The following is a 21,193-nucleotide window of genomic DNA, read 5'->3' on the forward strand; positions in this document are numbered from 1 at the left end:
TCGATTAACATGAGCAGGGATAATCGTGGAGAGAAAGATCGAATCCTCGTCTAGTTGGCAAAATCATTTCTCGCATTTACTTAATAGGCAAGATGGGGAAGCCCGTTCCTCTCAATAGTGCCATCTCTCCAAAGATTAAACGAGGCGATAAATCCGGACGTCGCGCATTTATGTATGAAACAATTGCACGGAGTGCTGCTCTGAAATTCATCTCTTTCTCTCTCTCTCTCTCTCTTGTTCCTTCCTCAGCCGACGCATTATCGCGCGTTCGTCGCGCGTATGCGCACGGAATCGCACCTTACATACGTACAGCACATACGTACACGTACGCGAACGTGGCGACCCGTTGAAGATAAGCTCTCGATATCAAGCGCCGACACCGATAAGCCACATTCCAGGCACCAGTTCTCGCGCATGGCGTCCGTCGTCACCGTGTCAACAATTTCGCGCCTGTCGGTCCCGCGCATGTATATCTACATGCGACAGGTTACTTTTATCCGCGTGATACATTCAACTCGTGCGTTATCGATAACATTTTCGATAGATCTCATTCGTCCACTCCTTCAGCGGCGAGCGCGGTGCCATGGCGATGTGGATCGACCTAAACCGAGCGTGTGACCCGTGCAAAGCATGCTGGGCATGCCTCGCTCCGCGGCTCAGAGTTTCCATTCTTTGCAGGTAAAACGACGCACGACGACAGGAGAGGAATTCGCGTAATCGCGAATAATTAAACTCGTCGCTCTTGGAGAGACAGTCAAGGAAGAAATTCATCTCTCTCTCGCGAGAACAACGTCCGTTTCTGTCGATCGATTGTGTCGATATCTGTCGATTTCACGTTGTAATACTGGAATTAATGGGATAGCTTTGCGACGAGCTCTACGTTCTCTACGTATTTTCTAATTTTACTCACGTTTGATCAATACGCCGCAATATATATCCGTTTTCGCTTCGTTTTGCGCTCTCGGCGCACAGAAGCGTCGCGCTTTTCGCGCGAAATATGATTCATACAATTTCTCGCGTACGATAGTCACGCGCGTGGATTTTCATTAAAATCAAACGCTTCGTTGAAGTTGGATGTTAAAGATCGGTAATGGATATTCGAGCTAGATGTATTAATATCGCACCCGCGCTTTCGTATCTCTCGACGATATCTCGTCTGTAAGCACATCGCCTTGACAGACCGCGATGTTTGCGAGCGCAATAAATTTTCGCGCATTAGTCGGTTTAATTAAAGTGTCGTCCGCGTACGCGCGCGCCGGTTGCATTTTCATGGCGTTGCCGCAGTAACTGTATATCTGCTAATATCCCCCCCTTCGTAGATTAAGTGAAATTATTTAAAACGCCGGGCGTGCACGAGTACACATAGGTATTAGAGAGTATATAGGTGGGCCGTTTTTTCCGTCCACTTCCGTCTCCTCTAGAGATATTAACATCGTGCGTTTAGACTTGACAGACAAGGGTGAATTGTTTCACGATTTTTTACCTGATGTACCTCTTTCTCAACCGTCAAAGAGACGCTGGTAACTGAAAGCGTCCCCATCAAGTACTTTGCGGCCGGTGAAAAATCTCGGGTAACATTCTTTGTGCATTCCTTCCTAAATTCGTGCTTTCCGAGCGTCATGGATCTTTAGTGAGGATGGTCAGAGAAGTCGGATATTAAACGGAACTGTTTGCGCCGGAAACTGAACGTGCTTTCTACAAAGCGGTCTAACGTTACCGTACGTCCCTTTGAAACACGCGCTTTATGTTAGTAAAATAAAACATTAATAACGCAATGAAACATGAAGATGAAGCTTTAAAGGGAATCTTCCAAGAGGAACTACATAATATTACTTAATGTTATACGAAAGTTTAGAGAAGCGAAGTTATCCTGAATCACCCTGTACATGAATCGATACACTGATTCCCTGGATCAGTCAACCGTAAAACCATCAAAGGATACTTCGCTGTAATATCGCGAATTAAAGCTCAGTCCATATTGAGAATCATCAGAAGATTAAAGTACATCAGATATAATACATATATGACGATTATATCGGTCGGTTTTTAAATTTATGCGATAAAATTATATTAAGGTTCTTCAATGAACTTGCACGTGTCTAAAATACATAACAGCTGACCGCGTTAACACCAGATATCTAATACGAGGAATAAATAGGTGAATTAGTCACATGAATCGTCCTTTATGTTCTCGTGGAGACGTTAATAGATATCCGGTACACGGTTCGAATTCAACGGAACAGTCGTATCAGAACTTTCGGCGTTCGTTTCTTGCAGGACCACCTACAAGAGTGGGCGAGCGACCGCCATCGGCTCTGCTACGCCTACTATTACCGAGAACTTCGGGTCTCAGCGACAAGCTACTTGAGACGAGAAGATATTAGGCACGGATTAGAGAATTCCGTAGCCACGCAGGACTTCTGGACGACGAATTCCCAACGCGAATCTGGTTTCACTCGAGGAACGTGCGCGGCAAGAGGGGACCATTGTCCTTCGAACGCTCATAAAGTACTCGGTCGGATCTCGTAACTTGAGTTTTCGGTGATCGTACACACATGTTGCCATTAGGATACGTGGCGCACGTCTCGAAATTTTCGAAACAGCCATCAGAAGCGTGGTGTAGAATTCGCCTCTCGGAGCGCCGACAAAGTGCCGCGCTTTGTCGAATCTCTTCCTGGCTTCGAAAATCGACACGCCACGACCGTAAAACGAGGAGTCGCGTAACGCGGTTTGTAAAAGTGATCATACTGTCCGTTATAAAGAGCGTACCCAGTTACTCTTTCCGTGCCAAGGTAAAAGTCAATTCGGTATTGCGATCGACACACGCGCTCGTCGCTGCGCTCTCGGGTTCGTCGACCGAACCCGGGAGATCGGTAGGCAAACAGTATCAATAGGTGCAAGTTAATTCTCGGACGGGTACGACGAATATGCTGCTGACCGTCAACACTGTCTGACAATGTCTATAGATCGATTGATATGATTAAACCACATGTTGACCGAGACACCGTTTCGATCCAACAAGAAATATTTGCTTTAGAAGATTTTATTTAAACATACTTTATTCGAAAAATAATTTTAATTGTAAATTGACTTTAACGGATATTTAAAATGATTAGAACCAAAGCTTGAATGTTATTTTTTGCAAACATATAACTGTCAATAATTTCATGTTGATTAGTAAGATATTACTAATGGTATAACTTTAGATTTTTTATATGCAGTAGCAAATTATTAACAATTTTGGATTCCACAATACAATAGAAAACTTGCTGAAATTTACTGCACGGGGATGCAAATTGCGTACCTTTTTTTTAACGGATACGGTCTGTTATTAAGCTGACTAAACTACGGGTAGATCTTTTGAACATGATGTCTTCTGAGAAAGCACAATGGGAATATTCAGAATGGATCCAGATAATAGCGGTATGTTTGGACTATACCACATCGAATTCAATCATCTTCTTCTTTCTCTTTTCTCTTCGTAGGGGCTATGCTCTTTTGTCTTATGCAAACCACATTGCACCGGCATGCAACGTATGCTTTTTAGTTTTCGAGATTGGAGAGAGGCCAAGAAAGAGCATATAAAAAGGAAACTGAGTGTGACAATATGACTGAAGCACGTAAGAAACTCTATCATTAATTCTGACACAGACAGTGGTAAAGCAACTCAAACAAAAGGAGGTAATAATACAACCTACTCAGTTATAATCATTCGATAGACAAATGTCCGAGTGATAAAGAAAGATGCCTTTTACCTCATCATCTTCTTGTTTCTTCCTGAGAAATATTACAGCTATTCTTGAATCTCTATGAATAAATGAGTAACATTTACTTTGCGAATAAAGGCATACCTTGTCTTAAGAAAACGAGCCGAGAACTTTAGCATTTCCGCATATTTTGGTACACGTCCTAGATCTGTCAAGCTACTTTTTATTCACGGATGTTTTAACCGATTTGGAAGCCAATTTTTCCGAATAAAACATATGGATCAATAAAACTTTAAATGATTAAAAATATTTTTTCGTGGTATAAACTTTCAGAGAGAGTAAATAGAGATACAATTCTTTATTGAATTCTTCTAGTACACTTAACTTTAATAAATTCATAATTCAAAAGTTAAATGACGATATATATTAACTATAAAAATTAAAAATACAAAACATGATTTCCTTCGATATTTCGTTGAATAGAAATTCGATTCCAAATTGGTTGAAGAATTTATGTATAGAAGGCAGAATTTGTTTATAGAGATGTAGAACATTCTCTTGACGCCAAACTGACGATTAATCAATCAAATAAATCGCCGAATCATTGACCTGCATATGGCAGATACTGCCGGATAATGATTGTGCTGTTTACACGATCGTCGTTGTAATCTGTTTGCTTGTTCCGAAAGTATTGAATTTCTTGGTTAAACAATTATGTAATTCAGTCTAGCATATCACGATTGTAATCGATCGTCTTCGCGCGCTCTGTCCTACAAATTACTTTTCAAACGATATTCGAACGTGGTTCGGATCAATAAGCATATGTAAGTAATAGAAGTTTTAGCACAATTGATAAATATTTCCGCGATCGAAGTTAATCTAAATACACGTTCGGCATTACGGAACAATTTAAGTAATGAGATTGCGCAATGATCAGGAGGAGGCGGATACACGCATTTTGTTTCATTTGACATACATTCACAGATCGGACAAAGCCAGGGATTCCCCTCCTCCGCGAACAATAAAATTACAGACAAAAATCTGCACACAATATCAAGGTGTCTCACGATACCACTCGGTATCCTGTATCCGATGGTCGAGTGCCTCATCCATTTGCGGCCTCGATCACAAGTATGGTACGCGTATATCGATGCCGCTCCTATTGAAATGTTATATTTAACGTGTATCGATCTGTTACGTGTCAAAAGTGAGAACGTAAAATTTTATTCAGAGCTCGGTATATATCTGAGTAAAACTTGTTACAATTATTACAATTGAATATGTTTTGCAACAACAAACTATCTTTGATGAATCGTTCTTGGGAACGACTCAAATTTCCGAAAGTTACTTGATTGCGCGACAAAATCGATTTTTAATCAGACAGCTATTAAAAACGTGTCTTTGCGCTTTGAAGATCGACGTCGCTGAAAGTCATCGAATTCGCCTTATTCCGATCTCACTGCTACTTGCGACACCATCATCGCACCTTTTTCTCGCGCGGGAGACGCCTCGGGCGTAGAATGTTCAGGAAGCAAGGTCAGATTGATAATCGTGAGAAAGATGAAAACGATCGTCGGATCAGCTGAGAATTGAAATACCACACGAATACGAAACGATCACGGCAAACGCGCTTGTGTATACGTCACCGCGTGATACGTGCGTGAAAATACGTGCATGAAAATGCGTGCGTGAAAATGCGTGCGTGCACGTTCACGCACACTTCTACTCCGCGCGTTTGCCGTGATCGTCGCGCAAAGTGGCAGCGGTGACGGAGATGGGGTAGGAGGAAAGAGCGAGAGACTTCAATGCTGGGACCATGTGATCGCCATGGCGAGTAAAGAGTGGTCTTGGGATCTCAGATTAAGCGAGTACACAGCAGACGAGAGAGAGAGAAGGAGAGAAGTGAGAAAGAAAGAGATAAAGATATTGTGAGAGGAGAGGTCCAAATTCGTCCGGACGAAAGACAGCCGAGGATGACGCTTTATTAAGACGGGCAAAGATCCAGAGACAGGAATGCAGGCCGAGTCGATGGAGAAGGAGGGATAAAGCGATGATGAGAGGAACGGAGTAAGAGGACGGCAAGAGCCGAAAATGGGAAAAGAACGGAGCACGCTGCGCAAGAAGGATAGAAGATTATGGAGGGGGAGGTTGGCGAAAGCGAGAAGGAAGATTCAAATGTTATACAAGATAGAAAGAGACATTCGTGGTTGAACTGGTGAACAGTTGGAGAGGAGGGAGAAGAAAAGTGGATAGAGTGGGAGCGAGGTAAGGCAGGGACGCGCAGCTGGGAAGGTGAGCGTTGGGGAGATGGTTGGAGGAGAAGAAGGGGGTACATTGGAGAAGGAGAGAGACAAGCAATATGTATATGTACAAGAGAGCGAGAGAGAAGGATAGAAAGAGACAGAGAGATAGGAGGGATAAAAGAGGAGAGAACTGAACAGGTAGAAGAGAGAGAGAGAGAGAGAGAAAGATAGACAAAGAAGGAATACGAGAAGGGGGCACCGGCTGGCTTAGCTCTCTCGGGGTAAAGCGAAGCCAACAAACTCACGTCAGTCCAAAGCCGGAGGGACGTCCAGTCCGTCCTCCTCGTGCGTTCTCCATATATTTCATTTATTTTGCCACGACACATCCTCTTTCCTCCCGCCAAGAACCGTGAACACCGTCACGGGCCCCCCCGGATCCCAATCTTGAGGACGCGCGGGAGGGGGTGCGAGTTCCACAGTTTCGCGGCGCGACGTTGAAGGTCGAGGAAAACGCGACTGACGACTCGTCCCCAGAGTGGATTCCAGCGAATTGTCGCGTGTGACCAGGACGGATTCGCGGAACCACGATCGGCTGTTATCGCTAACGGTTGCACGGTTATCGAGCAATTGTCGCGTCGGGGTTGGAGCGATACATCTTGAGCGGGGCGTGAATCAGGCGTAATTAAGGCGGTTAACGGAGTCTGGAATATCTCTCCGCCGAAGCGGTGGGCCAAAACCGGTACGAGCGTTCTCCATGCGATATAGTGCGCGCCGCCGCGCCGCACCGCCGCCGTATCGTCGTCGTCGCCGCCGCCGCCGCCGCTGTATAACCGCCGCCACCAACTCCTCCCTCGTCGCATACAGCCTTCGGAAGGTGCATACACCTCCTCCGTTGAGTTGCCGGTCGCAGCTCCGTTGCGGCGTCGTCGTCCGTGTATCCACGCCGCGCCGAGCGTCCGTCGCGTGACCGTATACGCGCGCGGGCACCAACCATATAACCAGTGGTACGTGTGTCGGTGTTTGGTGTATGTGTAATTCTCTTTCTCTCTTTCTTCCTGTGTTTCTCAGTGCGCGCGTGTACAGGTGGAATGTGCCACCGTGCGCGCGGCACACGGATGTACACTGACGTGTAAAGCGGCGTAAAGCGGCGTAAAGCGGCGTAAAGCCAGTGAGGGGCGAGATAAGGTCGAGCTGTGCGAGGTGTAAAGTGATCCACGAAGAGGACTCTCGCAAGAGAAAGAGGAGGTACGGGGAGGAAACTCCGAGGAAAGTCTCAGTGTTTGTGACGTGATGTATGGGGGTGACGTATAAATTTTGTAAATAGTTATAATTAAAACGTGAATGTCTCTGAAGAATGAATGAAAAACCATGAAGAATTTGGATCAATAAGGATTTTACAAAAAATCAAAAAGGTCCAGAAAATTCTAACGAACAAGGTACTAGAATCGACAGATTCACGTAGGCGTAGCGACGTGGGAACAAGCACGCTTCATTGTCGGAATGTTTAAGTATCAAGGAAAGGAAAAGATGAAAGAAAGTTAATAGAAAAGAAGACACAAAAGTATACGAAGAATTCGCTCTTCGCAAAGAAATAGGCGTAAATATTTAATGACATTGTGATCGGTGAGATATGAAGCGACGGGTAAGAGGAAGTAGAAGATCGTGTACGGAATGTAGAAGCGTTTCACGAAGGTCGGATCAAGACTAGAACATTCACAAGATTCCATAGACCTCGCCTTCTTTTATTCAATTAAGATTGAGTAAAAGAAACCGTCTAAAAGATCAAGAAGAAATTAAATAAAAAAGATACTAATATTAGAAGTTAAACTAATGTTAGAAAATATTAGAGGAAATATATAAAATATATCGTATGAAGAAAGGATAGAAAAAAGTTATTAAATCAAGATAAACATCAAGTGGAAAAGCACAGACAAGAAAGATTGTAAGAAAAGAACGGTCGAAGAATTGGGAAAACCGGAAGGTTTCGGCGCTGTGAGGAGCGCGCATTAAGATTTTTCGTCCGTATGCAGCTTCATCGCAAGTCGCGCGAGCGTCCATGAGGCTTGAGCGAAGGACGAGCCGTTGAGAGGTCCACGCCATGAGAATCCTCAAAACGCTACACTGGTAGGTTCCATTCTAGCGGATGCGACATAACGCTCACGCCCGTCTTCGCAATAATTCGCGTCGCGCATTCCGCGCGCGATCTCGCCGCGGGCGATTTAATAGAGATCGAAGCCTCGGACGAGAGACACACGAACAGAAAAGGCATTTTACACTTGCGACTTTTCATTCAAGAATTCGTCATTCTCGCCGCAGTTGAAATAAAAAGCAAACGTAAAAAAATATTTTTCAAATTCCTCTCTCTCTCTCTCTTTTTTCCTTTCCTTTTTTCTTTCTTTTCTTGTTTTCTATCGCAACGTGTCACGAAAAACTGATAAAAAAAACTAAAGACACGTTCGTGATATAGGAGATGACAATTGGAAAAGGAATTTTATTGTCTGAGACCTTTCAAGACTCGTTACTTTCACCATTACTTAAAAAAAATATCTTTTTATTTTTATATGTTTTACGGTATAAATAATATAGATAGTTTGGAATTGTTTGTGCAATTTCTTTTGTGGTTATTATCTGCACCTGACATAAATATAACGACAGAAATTTATGACAGAAAAATGAAAATTGAAAATTGAAAATACGGAATTTTTGATTGACAAAGAATTATTTTGGGATATATTGTAAAAATGAAGCTACTTAATTTGCAAGTAATGTCAGTTCTCATATTATTGTTTACACTGAAATCAATTTTGCTTTAAAATACAATATGTGTGTACCTGAATGCTTGAAAGAAAAAACGACTTTAATGAGAGAAAATCCGACTTTTCAATTCGTGAACCGTACTCTTGAATTTCTAAAGTACACTTGTATGAAACACCTTGCAGATACACACATTTTCTAACACGTGCTGCACACGTTTCAATGCTGATGTATAATTTAGGTATATGATGACACAATTTCAACACGTTCGGTACACTTCCGGATGCACCATGCATGAAATATCGGCAGATAATAAATTCCAACAAAAACTCATCAATACTTTCCGGTTCGAGTACTGCCAAACTATCGCTTAATCCATCATAAATTTTCTGCACAAGTTGTCGTTCCATTATTCCGAACCAGTTCGTGCATAACTGAAAACAGTTTTCACGTACATATGTCTGGAATGTTGTAACTTTATATACACCGATACAGTTAGCGTTATAATTAGCGCACAACAAGTCGTATTATTCGAAGGAATAATCGCGACATGGTACGAGCATTTTGTCGCGCGAAACATGCACAGTCGTGCATAAGCGACTCGTAGCACATTATCCGACTGTTACAATTTCACGAAGATCACTTCAGCTTGATATCGCAATCGTTATTCTTACGTGTTGTAAGTTACAGGATATGCCTCGTATGCAATTACAGAGCGTAGCATTTAATTATCTACGAAGAAATATACATAAAAATACGCGTTAATAGCAAGTTGCCGCCACACTTGCGTGCTTAATTTCGAGATAACTTAAACATTTTCGTCAAGACACGTGAATTACGCTGCGTAGCGCGGAGTGAAAAAGAAACTTGCATTTGCAGCTCTTAATTAAAGATTTCTGTTTGAAGGGAAGGAGAAGAGATACAGAGAGAGGCGTAGATTTGGGTTTCATGCATAGGTATTCCATAGGGAACGAACTCTAACACGATGTAAATATAATGTATTAAGTCTCTGTGGGATATAGCTAGTTGATAATTTAATAGTAACCTACTTGTTATCAAGTGCAAATTATTGCTTAGTACACTCGGAAGATCTCGGTAATAACTGTGCGTTATTATCACAGTTAGGGGACATAAATATCAATGTATGTGATTGCCTATATCCTAGATACATCCAATAATTTGCACACAATAGATACAAAGCCGCATTTAAATCCCTTTAGAAATTTTACATTTTATTTTCGGCACTGTTTAAAATTTGAAAATATGCAATTATCTCTAAATTTGTCGTTTTAAAACTGTATTTATATGATAACTACAATCGTATCTACAAGTAATGTGATGCTCTGCGACTGATGACTAGTTATCTCAATTTTTTCTTAGAAACAGATGACGATGCATCCGATTCTAAAGCTTAAGATTTCATCGCGTCATGTATATAACACAACTTCTTTCTTCTCATCCTTATATAGTTAGTTCCTTTGTTCATAAGAGAATAAGTACAAAAGATACGTAAAGTACAATATTTGAGAAATGAAATTTTGAAAGCGCATAAAATGCAGTGCCTCTGAATAAAATTTGGAATAAATGTGCGTAGACGTGAGTTAAATAGAATATTCGTGGCAAGTTCTATGGAATCACGCTAGGGAATATCTGTGCTCGACTCTGAGAACATCAAACGCGAATTCTCACGTGGAATTCGAAACAAGGGGAGATCACGTGTTTCCGTTCCTGACTGCAGCCCTGCTTACCTGCCCGCCTCCACAGGTATCGTTAAGCCAGGGACGGATATACTGAATTGTTATATTACAACGAGTGGTCTGCACGAAATATAAATGCAGCGGTTATCTTCACTGACTGTTCACGGAGTTGCCTTTTTTATTTTCGTTATACATAAAATATATTTTGCAATTTAAATAAAATACTCGTGTAAGTAGAAGATTATTTGTATTTTGATTAACATATTTTTGATAATGAGAACAGATCATTTTTTAGTGAAATCAAATTTTTCAGTACATCAATGTAATAAGAGTATATATAAATATTGGATTCAACTGACAATGAGCTTATAAGTTTGAATAAAAATCCAATTTAATTTACTTTGCGCGTTGTAGTTCAAAACTTTATTAACTTTAATCTGGCTGTTAACTGCAAGCCGTAATATCGAATAGTGCATCCGTGAAACGAGGTTTATTTTTTTCATAGATGAATTTGTATAACGAGGAATTTACACCTTTTTAACTTACATTTTTTCTCATTATATTTACATTTTTTCAAATATCATGAACACAAAGACAAAGTGAATGAATTATTCCTTTTCTTCTTTATATTTAGACATATCTAAATAGAACCTTCGTGAACCAAAAGACCCGCTGGTGTTTTTCCTGCGTCAAAACTCTTCCGTCGTTTCGTATCTCAATACAAAACTTTTATGCGAAAACGCAAAATACTTGGTAGGAATTTAAGTCATGCAAAGCATCGTAACGTATTCATCTCGATGTAACTTGCATTACATAATCAACCGCGGATTTCGCACGCGATTACGCGAATAATTGTTCGGGCCTTGAGCACGCCCCGATCTCTTTTCGTTAAACATGGGTAGTTACGTGAACTATAATTTAGCAACTTGATTTCCGCGGTAAACGACGGAGATGCAGCCCGACGAGCGGCTGTAATTGTCGATAAGCGTCGTTACAAAAATAAATTGGATCTCTATTGGGCGTGGAAATCAATATTTCTGGCTTTTCGCGACCTTAAGGACCGCGACGTTTAACTATCGACTCCATCGCGTTTCACATGAAGTCAATACGGTAAAAGTGACGAGTTCCTTTTATATCGATTTTGCCATTCATTGCAGCATGGCGTGAGCAAAATACTCTTCATCTGAATCTCGGCGAATCATAATCGATGACACTGTTCTCCCATATGCCATTATTAGGCGACTCGTAACGATCGTTTCGTGCATTCGCGCGAACTTGAATGCTCTTGCTGTGTAACGACGTTGCTGACGACACGACACTGAAAAGTAGAGCGCGTCGGTGAGAAAACGATGACATGATAAAAATGCAGACATGAATAGAGAAATTAATTGAAAGAGCAAGAGTAACTTTTCGCAGGAGTCACGATTTGTATAAGGACTCCGATATCATCGTCACAAGTGTGATTAGACTTGCATTCCTTTCGCGAGTGTCCGTTTTGTTAGGACACGTGATACTTTCACTCGTATATATCTTGCGCGTCTCTCTCGCAAATTTTTCAGCCGCGATTACTGTAAATTAGCATTGTCATATATAAGTGCGAAGAGACTTGCTTCGTAAAAAACGACAAATTCTCGAATTCAATTTCTGCATTATTTTATATAAAAAATGAAGGACAAGGAAAAGTCTTTCAACCGAAAAATCTGTCGTAAAGAATCTTCTTCTGGAATATTGTATGTAAATAGTTAAATAGAAATTTAAAATTTAATTTAGTAACTTGGAAAAAATGCGAAAAACTTTTTAATAAAACGTACTTAGTGAATATTCTCTCGTTTTGAAAGTTCGAATGGCGAAAAAGTACATCACATTTTATAAAGATTTAATTACGGGCTGTATTATTATTTTCGATTGCATCATATAGATATTATCGATATAATGCTGCTATATACCTTTTATGAGTCAATTTAGTTTTTAGTTAATTCACGGATGAAAGCCCACGCTGCAAGTTAGATTATTATCGTTATCATCAATTTACCTTATAGCCGATCATCTCAAATTACTATAAATGCAGTACAACATTTCCATCGCTTTTGATCGCTTCGCTCGATTCGCGTCGTGCGTAGCACGGGACGCACTTCATGCGCGCGAAAACTGCACCTGAGCGATCTTCGTGCCGATTGTTATTATTATGAATAAAGCAAAAAACCCATGTTCCTAGAAGGATTATCGACCTCTCGAGCCGAAGAATGCACTCTCAGCCTGAATTAAAGGACATTCAGACAACTTTCGGAAAGTTTTCTTGTAGCCTCGGTTCGAAATTGGCCTGATCCCACTATGTCGGTTTTCTTGGAAATGCATTCTCATACCGGGTCTGCCCTTTAAAAGAGACGATCCCTCTGGAAAGCCTCGACAGGTCGATCAGCTTAGATGCAGTTTTGCAGATGGTGATCACGCTGACCTGCTCACGTTTTCCATTACGGGCTCCACGTGGACCAGATGCACGCGGCGCAAACCACGCTCACACATTAACAATCGACTAACTATTGGAAAGCACAATCCGCGGCATTTCTTACGAGGAGAAAAAAATGTGGCATTTCCTGGGGAAATCCGTTCGGGCGTCACAGAAATTAGGTCTCGCTCTCCGCCTTATTTAATACTCGCTGTAATTGTGTTATGAAACAGAAAAAGCGGAACAGTTGCGGAAAAGAAGACGTAGTTTCTTTAAAATTCAGTAATTGAGATAAAAATTTCTTCTATAAACTTTGAAGCGTATTGTGAAGAGGCTTTTTAGAGAAATCCGCACTGCCAAAGTGCTAATTTTTAAGTTAACATAAAATATAGTAAAAAATAAATATATTAAAATATATAAAATATAAAATATTGTATATATATATATATATATATACAAACTACTCTACAACTACTTTATCGTTATTTAATGAAAAATATGTTTTGAAATTACAAGCCTGCAATGTTTTTCATATACTATATCAAGTGATAAACATAAAGCTATGAAATAGGGAGAGAAATATTTATATAAATACAGAAAACGCGGCGGTTGCACTTTTAATCTATAGATAACAAGAATTCTAAAGATTTCATTAAACGCATTGCATAAGATGCCACCGAAAACGTAGGGCTTCTCATTTATATTCAAGTATATATTGAATCGTAGTACCGCATTTCCTATCGCTTTTGTTCACGATTTCCATTGTCTCCTTCTTTATCGTTCGCTCTATGAACCTTCCACGCGTATTTGCGTAAGAACCAAACGAGTGTAATGGCGTTCTTGTGTTGAATGCTGTACGCTCGACAATGTAATCAGATCCGCGAAAAGGCCTATTGGTCCTTTATACATGGACGGTCTTTGTCGCATAAATCTAATTTCCGACATCTTGCAATATACTGCAAAATAGAAACGCACACGCGTAAGTGGAAATTATTGCATTGGACGTTCAAAGTGCTATCAAATTAGAAAAAATGCAGATTTTTTGATGAATTTGGATTTAACGTAGAGAGCTTCCGCGCGATCATTCCTTTTCATAATATTTTAATATTCGATATCAAATATTGGTGTAAAGCAATATGCATAAAATTATGGCACATATGTATATTTATTTAAAAAATGATAATCAGACATAGAGTTGTTTTTCCATTACAGATATATTTTTAGATCTGTGTTCTCGTATATATTCAATTTATCTATTTATTGAAAAAATAAGTATTGACATTTTATTTAGTTTTTATAAATAAAAATTGTTAACAAATCAAGAAAAGATTTTTTTATTTCTAAGTATTTAAATATAATACAGCAAACATGCACACACAACACAAGCGTTTAATCAGCTGATAACATAGTGCAAACAATTTGATAAAATTTAGATATGTTTTATTAGATTTATTATCCAATTTTGCAAACTGTAGCTACTTTGTGGGAAGTATTATTTGGAATATATAAATATGATCAAATATATAAATTCAGGCTCGAAGAATCTATCAATAAATATATATAAAAATCATTCAAAGCTAACGCCAGTTGTTCGAGTGTATAGAAATCTCTTTATTCTCGATATGAATATAACAAAAATGTAATATACGTTTCACACAACCCTTCGTTTTAGGTTCTTCTCAATATAAAAACTAATTCTAAACTTCGTCTACATTAAATAATCCATCTAGTACAATTTTCAAAAAGATGGCGAAACCGCGACCACCGTCTTTCTTTAATTAAAGGCCAATTAGCTGTATGAAGAAAAGAATGATCACTTAGTGAAAACTTAGAATTATAACAAATATTGTAAAAACTTACATAAATTAAAACAGTGTTATGTACATTGAATCAGTAGCCAAACACCTCGCTCATCAAATTGTCAAATTTGCTGTCATTCGTGTCAAAACGGGTAAATTACTTATTGTAAAAATATTTCGTCTGCAATTATTCTAAATTTACTTAAACTTACATGTGAGAAATCTCGTGGACCGACATAAAGGTCTTGTGCTGCCGACGTTTTGAATTGTAATGCGAGTCAAAATAAAAACATCATATGATCATAGACAACAAATAATAATAAGAAAAGATGAAAAAGGCATCATGACTCCGCAAACAAATCCATATATAGTGGGTCTAAAGAATAAGTATCGTTTTATAAATTCAAGCTCTGTTTCTGTTGTTTAATATGGATTATTTCCGAAATCAATCTTTTATTATGAATTATTTCTTCGTCTAAAATCTTGATATTTTCCTAATCAAATTCATGCTAATGGCTAATTCTGTGTTCAGTTATTACAGAACGTTGCGTCGTGTTCCAATTTATATGATTTCTGTATTCATTTCTGTGTTGATTTCGGAAATGATCCATATTAAACAACAGAAACAGAGTTTAAATTTACAAAACGATACTTATTCTTTAGATCCACTATATGATGCCTTTCTCATCTTATTATTATTTGTTGTCTATCTCTGTTTCTGTTGTTTAATATGGATCATTTTCGAAATCAACACAGAAACACTGAGAGAAAACGAAATAGTTCCAGCAACTATAAATTTGGCAACTTTTGCAATTGAAGTACCTGTAACTAGTTTTATAAAGTAATAGAAACTAAAATAGTGCTGAATATTATAAAAATATAGTCACGATAACAAATTGTATGCACTGTTAATTGGTACTGAAATAGTGACTCAACTACATTGAGTAGTTACTTGGACTTCATGCAAATAGATATAACAATTACATTTTTCTAGTTTAGACAAAAATTTTTAAAGTGTCGCTCAGTACGAGTAGTACGCAGCTTTGTCACCAGAGGGACGTAGCGGAGTTCAGTTTCTCCTAAGAAGGAAACCACTCGGCTTACAATAAAAGGCGCAGCGTTGGTTTCAAACTTGGAAGACAAAAATAAATAAGAAATGCATACACAAATTTGTAACTATGTATTATAAAGCTTCAATAAGAACAATAAGTAAGTTAAGTGAACTAAGAAAATATAGTAATATTAACCATTTATAAATTGTTTATATGGTTAATGTACTATATTTTCTTAGTTCACTTAATCTAGTATTCTCTTATTAGAATTTAATAATATGTATATAGTTGAGGCGCTATTTCATTACAAATTTATAGTTACTGATACGACGTTTTTCTCTGAGTGAATGAATACAGAAATCATATAAACTGGAACACGACGCAACGTTCTGTAATAACTGAACACAGAATTAGCCATATAACACCGTTTTAATTTATGTAAGTTTTTACAATATTTGTTATAATTCTAAGTTTTCACTAAGTGATCATTCTTTTCTTCATACAGCTAATTGGCCTTTAATTAAAGAAAGACGGTGGTCGCGGTTTCGCCATCTTTTTGAAAATTGTACTAGATCGACCGTTAACCACAATTTATTTAATGTAGACGAAGTTTAGAATTGGTTTTTATATTGAGAAAGACCCAAAACAAAGGGTTGTAACGTATATTACATTTTTGTTATATTTATCGAGAATAAAGAGATTTCTATACACCCGATCAACTGGCATTGGCTTTGAATGCTCTTTATATATTTAAATTTATTTAAATAGTTTTATTTATTTAATTTTATTTATTTAAATATGATGTATTTATATAATTTATATATAATTATATATAATTTAGTTACATACCTATTGTAGTAGATTTTTCAATTTGCATAAAAATTTAATTGTTAATTATTACGAAAGAAATTACGATTTAACATTTCTCACGATTTATTAAGAATTTTTATGCTACTCTTTTAAACTACTTTAGTCAGAACAACTTTATAACGAAAAATAACTATCGCAAACTCTTTTCCTAACATGATAAACCGGCGACTGACAAGCCGTAATACATATATTTAGGATTTATCGTATCGAAAGTTTCTTCCCGGTCTGTTGCCGTGTGCATGTCCCAAAGACTTTTCGCACGATCGAACGACCAGGAGATTCTACATTCGTTTGAGACATCATGTAACATGTACTATCGAGAGTCATGATATATAGCTGAATTTATTTCCACGTGAGCACCGTCACGTTCTATGAAATCTAAAAATATGGAAAGAAGGAATATTCCAAAGAAAGAAAGAAAAAAGAGATAGGAAAAGAAGAGGCATCGTACTGATTGTGAGATAAATGGCACTTTCTCTCTCAACGATAAATTGCATTTTTTTTTAACAATTTTTATAATTTTTCGCAAGTTTGTCTCAGTAATTTTTTAAAGAAAACTTGATATTAACTATATAATTGGAGTACTACATTGAAAAAAATGTCTGGTTGGATTAATTGGAATTCTGATTGAAAATGAATGAGAATTAGAATTTTCTAGTTAAATCTACTGGAATTTTAGTTGAGATAACTGGAAAGATTCTGACTACTGATATCAAAATCTTTGGTTTATCTGTTTTCAACCAGATATTTTTCTTAGTGTATCTATTTATTTTGACAAGGAAGAATAAAGTATTATTATTAAAAGTAATATTTTATTATTATATATTACTTCTCGTTGTTACTGTTATTTATAGTAAAGATACTAACCGATTATTACAGGGCTATTTTATCGTTTCTCGTATATGTAGTTTTTTTTTATTATATAATAAATATGATCTTCCTTAATGATGCATTGTCAAAGGTATCTCATGTCAACAGTGAATTAGTTTATACCTTAAAGATATCCAATTATCCATAAATGTATAATAATATTCGGATGTACTATTTTATGTTCATAACAGCGCTAACAATTTACCTCACCCAGATTGCGTGTAAAGAATATACTAATAACTAGTTATCCTTCACTTAGTTTCCTACATCTGATAAAAAAAGGAATTACAGTTATTCGACTGTGTACTATTCCGTCGAACGTTTACCTTATTAAAGATCACACATTAAGGTTCTACCTATCAGAAGTTACATTTTCAATTATCTGACACATTTTAATAATATTTATATAACATTTATAATAATTATACTTATTGTTAGATAAATATATAATTAAAATATGTATAAATCTTCAAAGACATGTATTATCTTATCTTTTATAAAATATATAAATAATTTATATATTTGTTAGATACAATATTAAAGTTGTCTTTTACTAAGCTTAGCTCAAGATACACTTTTGCGGAGATTTTATACTTTCACACAAATTTCAGTATATTAGTACCTACAGTATATTGAGAAATTTAAAAAACATTCGGGAATTGAAAACAATATTAATAATCCGTTAACAGTAACATTAATGCAGAGCTCTGCTCTCTTATTTTAGGTCCCGAAGACGTAGCGGTAGTGGCGTGACGGACATACACTCTCAGCAACAGCAGCAGCAATTGCAGTTGCAAGAGAACAACAATTCGCGCGAACAACAACTCGTGCGAACAACAAGCTCGCGCGACGCGAAGAAGCCGCAGGAGGGACTGGGGCCCGATGAGATGTGGGCCCCTGGCGCCCTGGGCCATCATCGGGAGCTACCTGTTGATGTGCCCGACACCCTTCTACAGAAGGCCTATCCCAACATCGTCCCCGTAGCGCTAGCGACCTCGACCTCTCCCTAAACCTTAAAAACGAGACCCTTAAGACGCGCACCATCGCGGACGGACGCGCTAGACTCGTATCGAACGATCGCACGCACGACGTCACCGACGCAGCCAGGACAATTAACGTTCACAACGGTCTTCAGCCGTCCATGCTGAAGATCGAGCTGAATATCGAGGACGAGGAAGAGAAAGTGAAAGCCACCAGAAAGAACTTGGGGTTCGACAAATATCGCGATAGCCCAATCGCGACCGGCTCGCCGGATTTGAAAAGTACCTTTAAAGTTTTCGAAGTATACGCGAACGTTGACGAGGACGCAGGCGGACAGAAGGAGTCCAGCGTCGATATTGAAGACGACTATCCTTTTGCTAAGGAGGATTACCCCACCATGCTGAAAACATGTAGTGACGATTCCGCGAGTCCAAGAAGCTCATCGGGTAGATCGGACAGCACCGCACCCCTCGATACCAGCCTAATGCTCAGGCATAGCAAAAGCCACAAGGACTCCCCGACTTATGACGTACGAAGGATAGATCTCGGTTCTCCTTGTAGATCGGTGGTACCCGATATCAAGGTGGCTCCACTCTTTGGCCGAACCCGAGACGCGACTTCCTTTGACAATCCAGCTTATGGATTAACGGACTTGCAGGATCTTCAGGGGCTGTTGCGATCCGACGAAATGTCAGACTTAACCAGACTGATTGATGAACAATCTTCAATTCCAAGAACTCCGCAAGACCAAGATAAAGTCTCGCCTGTCCGTGTCAAGGATCAGCAGATGGAATCTTCCCAAACCGAGTCAGTAAGCAAGTCCAGCAAGAGTCCAACGAAACGTCGTTCAAATGACGAGCGATCTAAATTGAAGGCAAAAACCCGCAGTCTCGATATCGAGGAATTGATTCGGGCTGGTTCGACCGACGATCTTCTCGGCATCGAATTAAGCAATCTCTCCTCCTCCTCGTCCTCGTCCCGGCAGCGGACAAAAAAGAAGCGACATCAGCAGATCTCCAGCGGCTATTCCACCCTGAGGAGCGAGGCCTCTGGCGATCTCGAGCATAACGCGGACCGCAGCTTCCTCGTGGTGGGCAGAAAGCCTTACCGTGAGGTAGCCGTCGATTGTCCACCGGATTTCGTGCCGGTCACCAAGTGCCACCCGATATACCCGCCACCGAATAAGACCCCCGGCAACAGCAAGCACAACACCCTCGAGCCAAAGCGCGATCGCGCGACGAGTGTCATTAACGAGGCGAGTTCGTGCGCTGCGACAACGACGATGACCATGACGACAACTACGCTCGTAGCCTCTCCTCGCCTCTCCTTGAACGATAATAGCTTCACGACGCTGTCTAGTGCTGACAATAGCGCTAAAGAGACCGTGGTCGCGCGCTCGATAGACCATAAGCACAACTTGAAGAAGGTAAGGTCCAAAGTCAAGAGCTTAATATGCGACAGCTTACAGTCTATCCTGCACCACCAGCATGGTGATTCGCTTGGCACTTATAGCACGCAATACCCTAACTCACCAATGCAGACTCATCCTAACGATCCTACCCTGCGATCGTTCGTCACGAACATTGAAAATTCCAACGAGTTCTCGCAAATGCGGAGCTCCTTCAACGAACGAAATGAGAATCTCTTTCAAAATCAACAAATCGAAAACTCCTGTTCCGAGGATGATTACCACGTTTTCTTACGAGGAAAATTTTGCCGCGAGAGCGGAGAACGTTCATTAGCCTTCGTTTTTCCAGAAGAGCTTCCTAAAAATTCGCAAAACCCCTTTCTCGAAGAAGTTGATAATAATAAAATGACCTCTCCCCCTTTACCAACCAGCGATTCTATATACTTGAGTGTCTTTCCTATTTTTAAAAACAAAGTCGTGAGCTCTTCTCAAGAAGAACTCCTTGATTCCGAGAAGGAAATCGAGGAGACTACCTTCTCCGATTGTCCGAGCGAGATTAGCTTGTTACCGAAGGAAAATATCTCGTTTTTTAAAGTCAGAGATAACATTCATGTCCAATCGTCTATCCAAGAGACAAATCAGAATTCTCGGAATTCCCTGCGTGAGTTCTCCTCTGCGGAGCAACGCATTGTGAGTCGTTTATTCGATGACACGCGTTATTCTAATGATTGTCAGCCACAAGAAAAAGAGCGACGTGACAGCGCTCACTGTCCCGATGATTCGCCGAGTACACAAAATAAAAAAAATTCAAGGCTATTTTTTAAGTACGAATGTTTTAAGTTGGACGTTCCATCTATGTTTCCTAACAATGGCGTGAAATTTCGCGTTAGTTGGAGAAGCATGTCCGACCTTCCAAATTTAATGACCGATTGGCACTCGACGATGACAAGGAGAGCCATTTCGCTCTCTGACTTCGTTTCAATATCGAAAATCACGTCGTCACCCATCGTCGGGTGGGATAAAGTTGATCACTCGACAGTTTTACACGACGGATTTTCTGATGAACGTATGAAGCAGAACGTATCAAAATCACCGATGCACACTGTGAAGAACCATTCGCCTAAGTCGCACGTCGACGCTCTCGAACAGCAGGTAAACCACAATGGACTTCGTCTCGAGTTTAGAAACTTTCGCTCGTCGAATAATTCGAACGGCGTCCTTGCACTTTGGAAATTTGCACGCTTTGCAAAGTAACTTTGTGGTTGATTGTCTCTTGAATTACCTGATTAAATTCATCATCATTCTAGTTGTATTTCTCGATGCTAAGGGTCGTGATCTGTCTATAAAAGAGATACTCTCGGAGACT

The 21,193-nt window shown here is 39.4% G+C and overlaps 1 protein-coding gene across 2 annotated transcripts in view; it reads left to right on the plus strand.

Moving 5' to 3' along the window:
- LOC108722067 (MAGUK p55 subfamily member 5-A) overlaps nucleotides 1-21,193 on the plus strand; it is a 72,289-nt gene that overhangs the window by 38,851 nt on the left and 12,245 nt on the right. For both annotated transcript variants that reach the window (XM_018446976.1, XM_018446977.1), the window contains one exon: nucleotides 18,163-18,410. In XM_018446976.1, coding sequence (XP_018302478.1) covers nucleotides 18,163-18,410 — 248 coding nt within the window. The remainder of the gene's footprint in view (nucleotides 1-18,162; nucleotides 18,411-21,193) is intronic.

This window comes from Mycetomoellerius zeteki, unplaced genomic scaffold, assembly GCF_001594055.1.
Source record: "Mycetomoellerius zeteki isolate Tzet28-1 unplaced genomic scaffold, Tzet1.0 scaffold192, whole genome shotgun sequence".
NCBI classification, from domain to species: Eukaryota; Metazoa; Arthropoda; class Insecta; order Hymenoptera; family Formicidae; genus Mycetomoellerius; species Mycetomoellerius zeteki.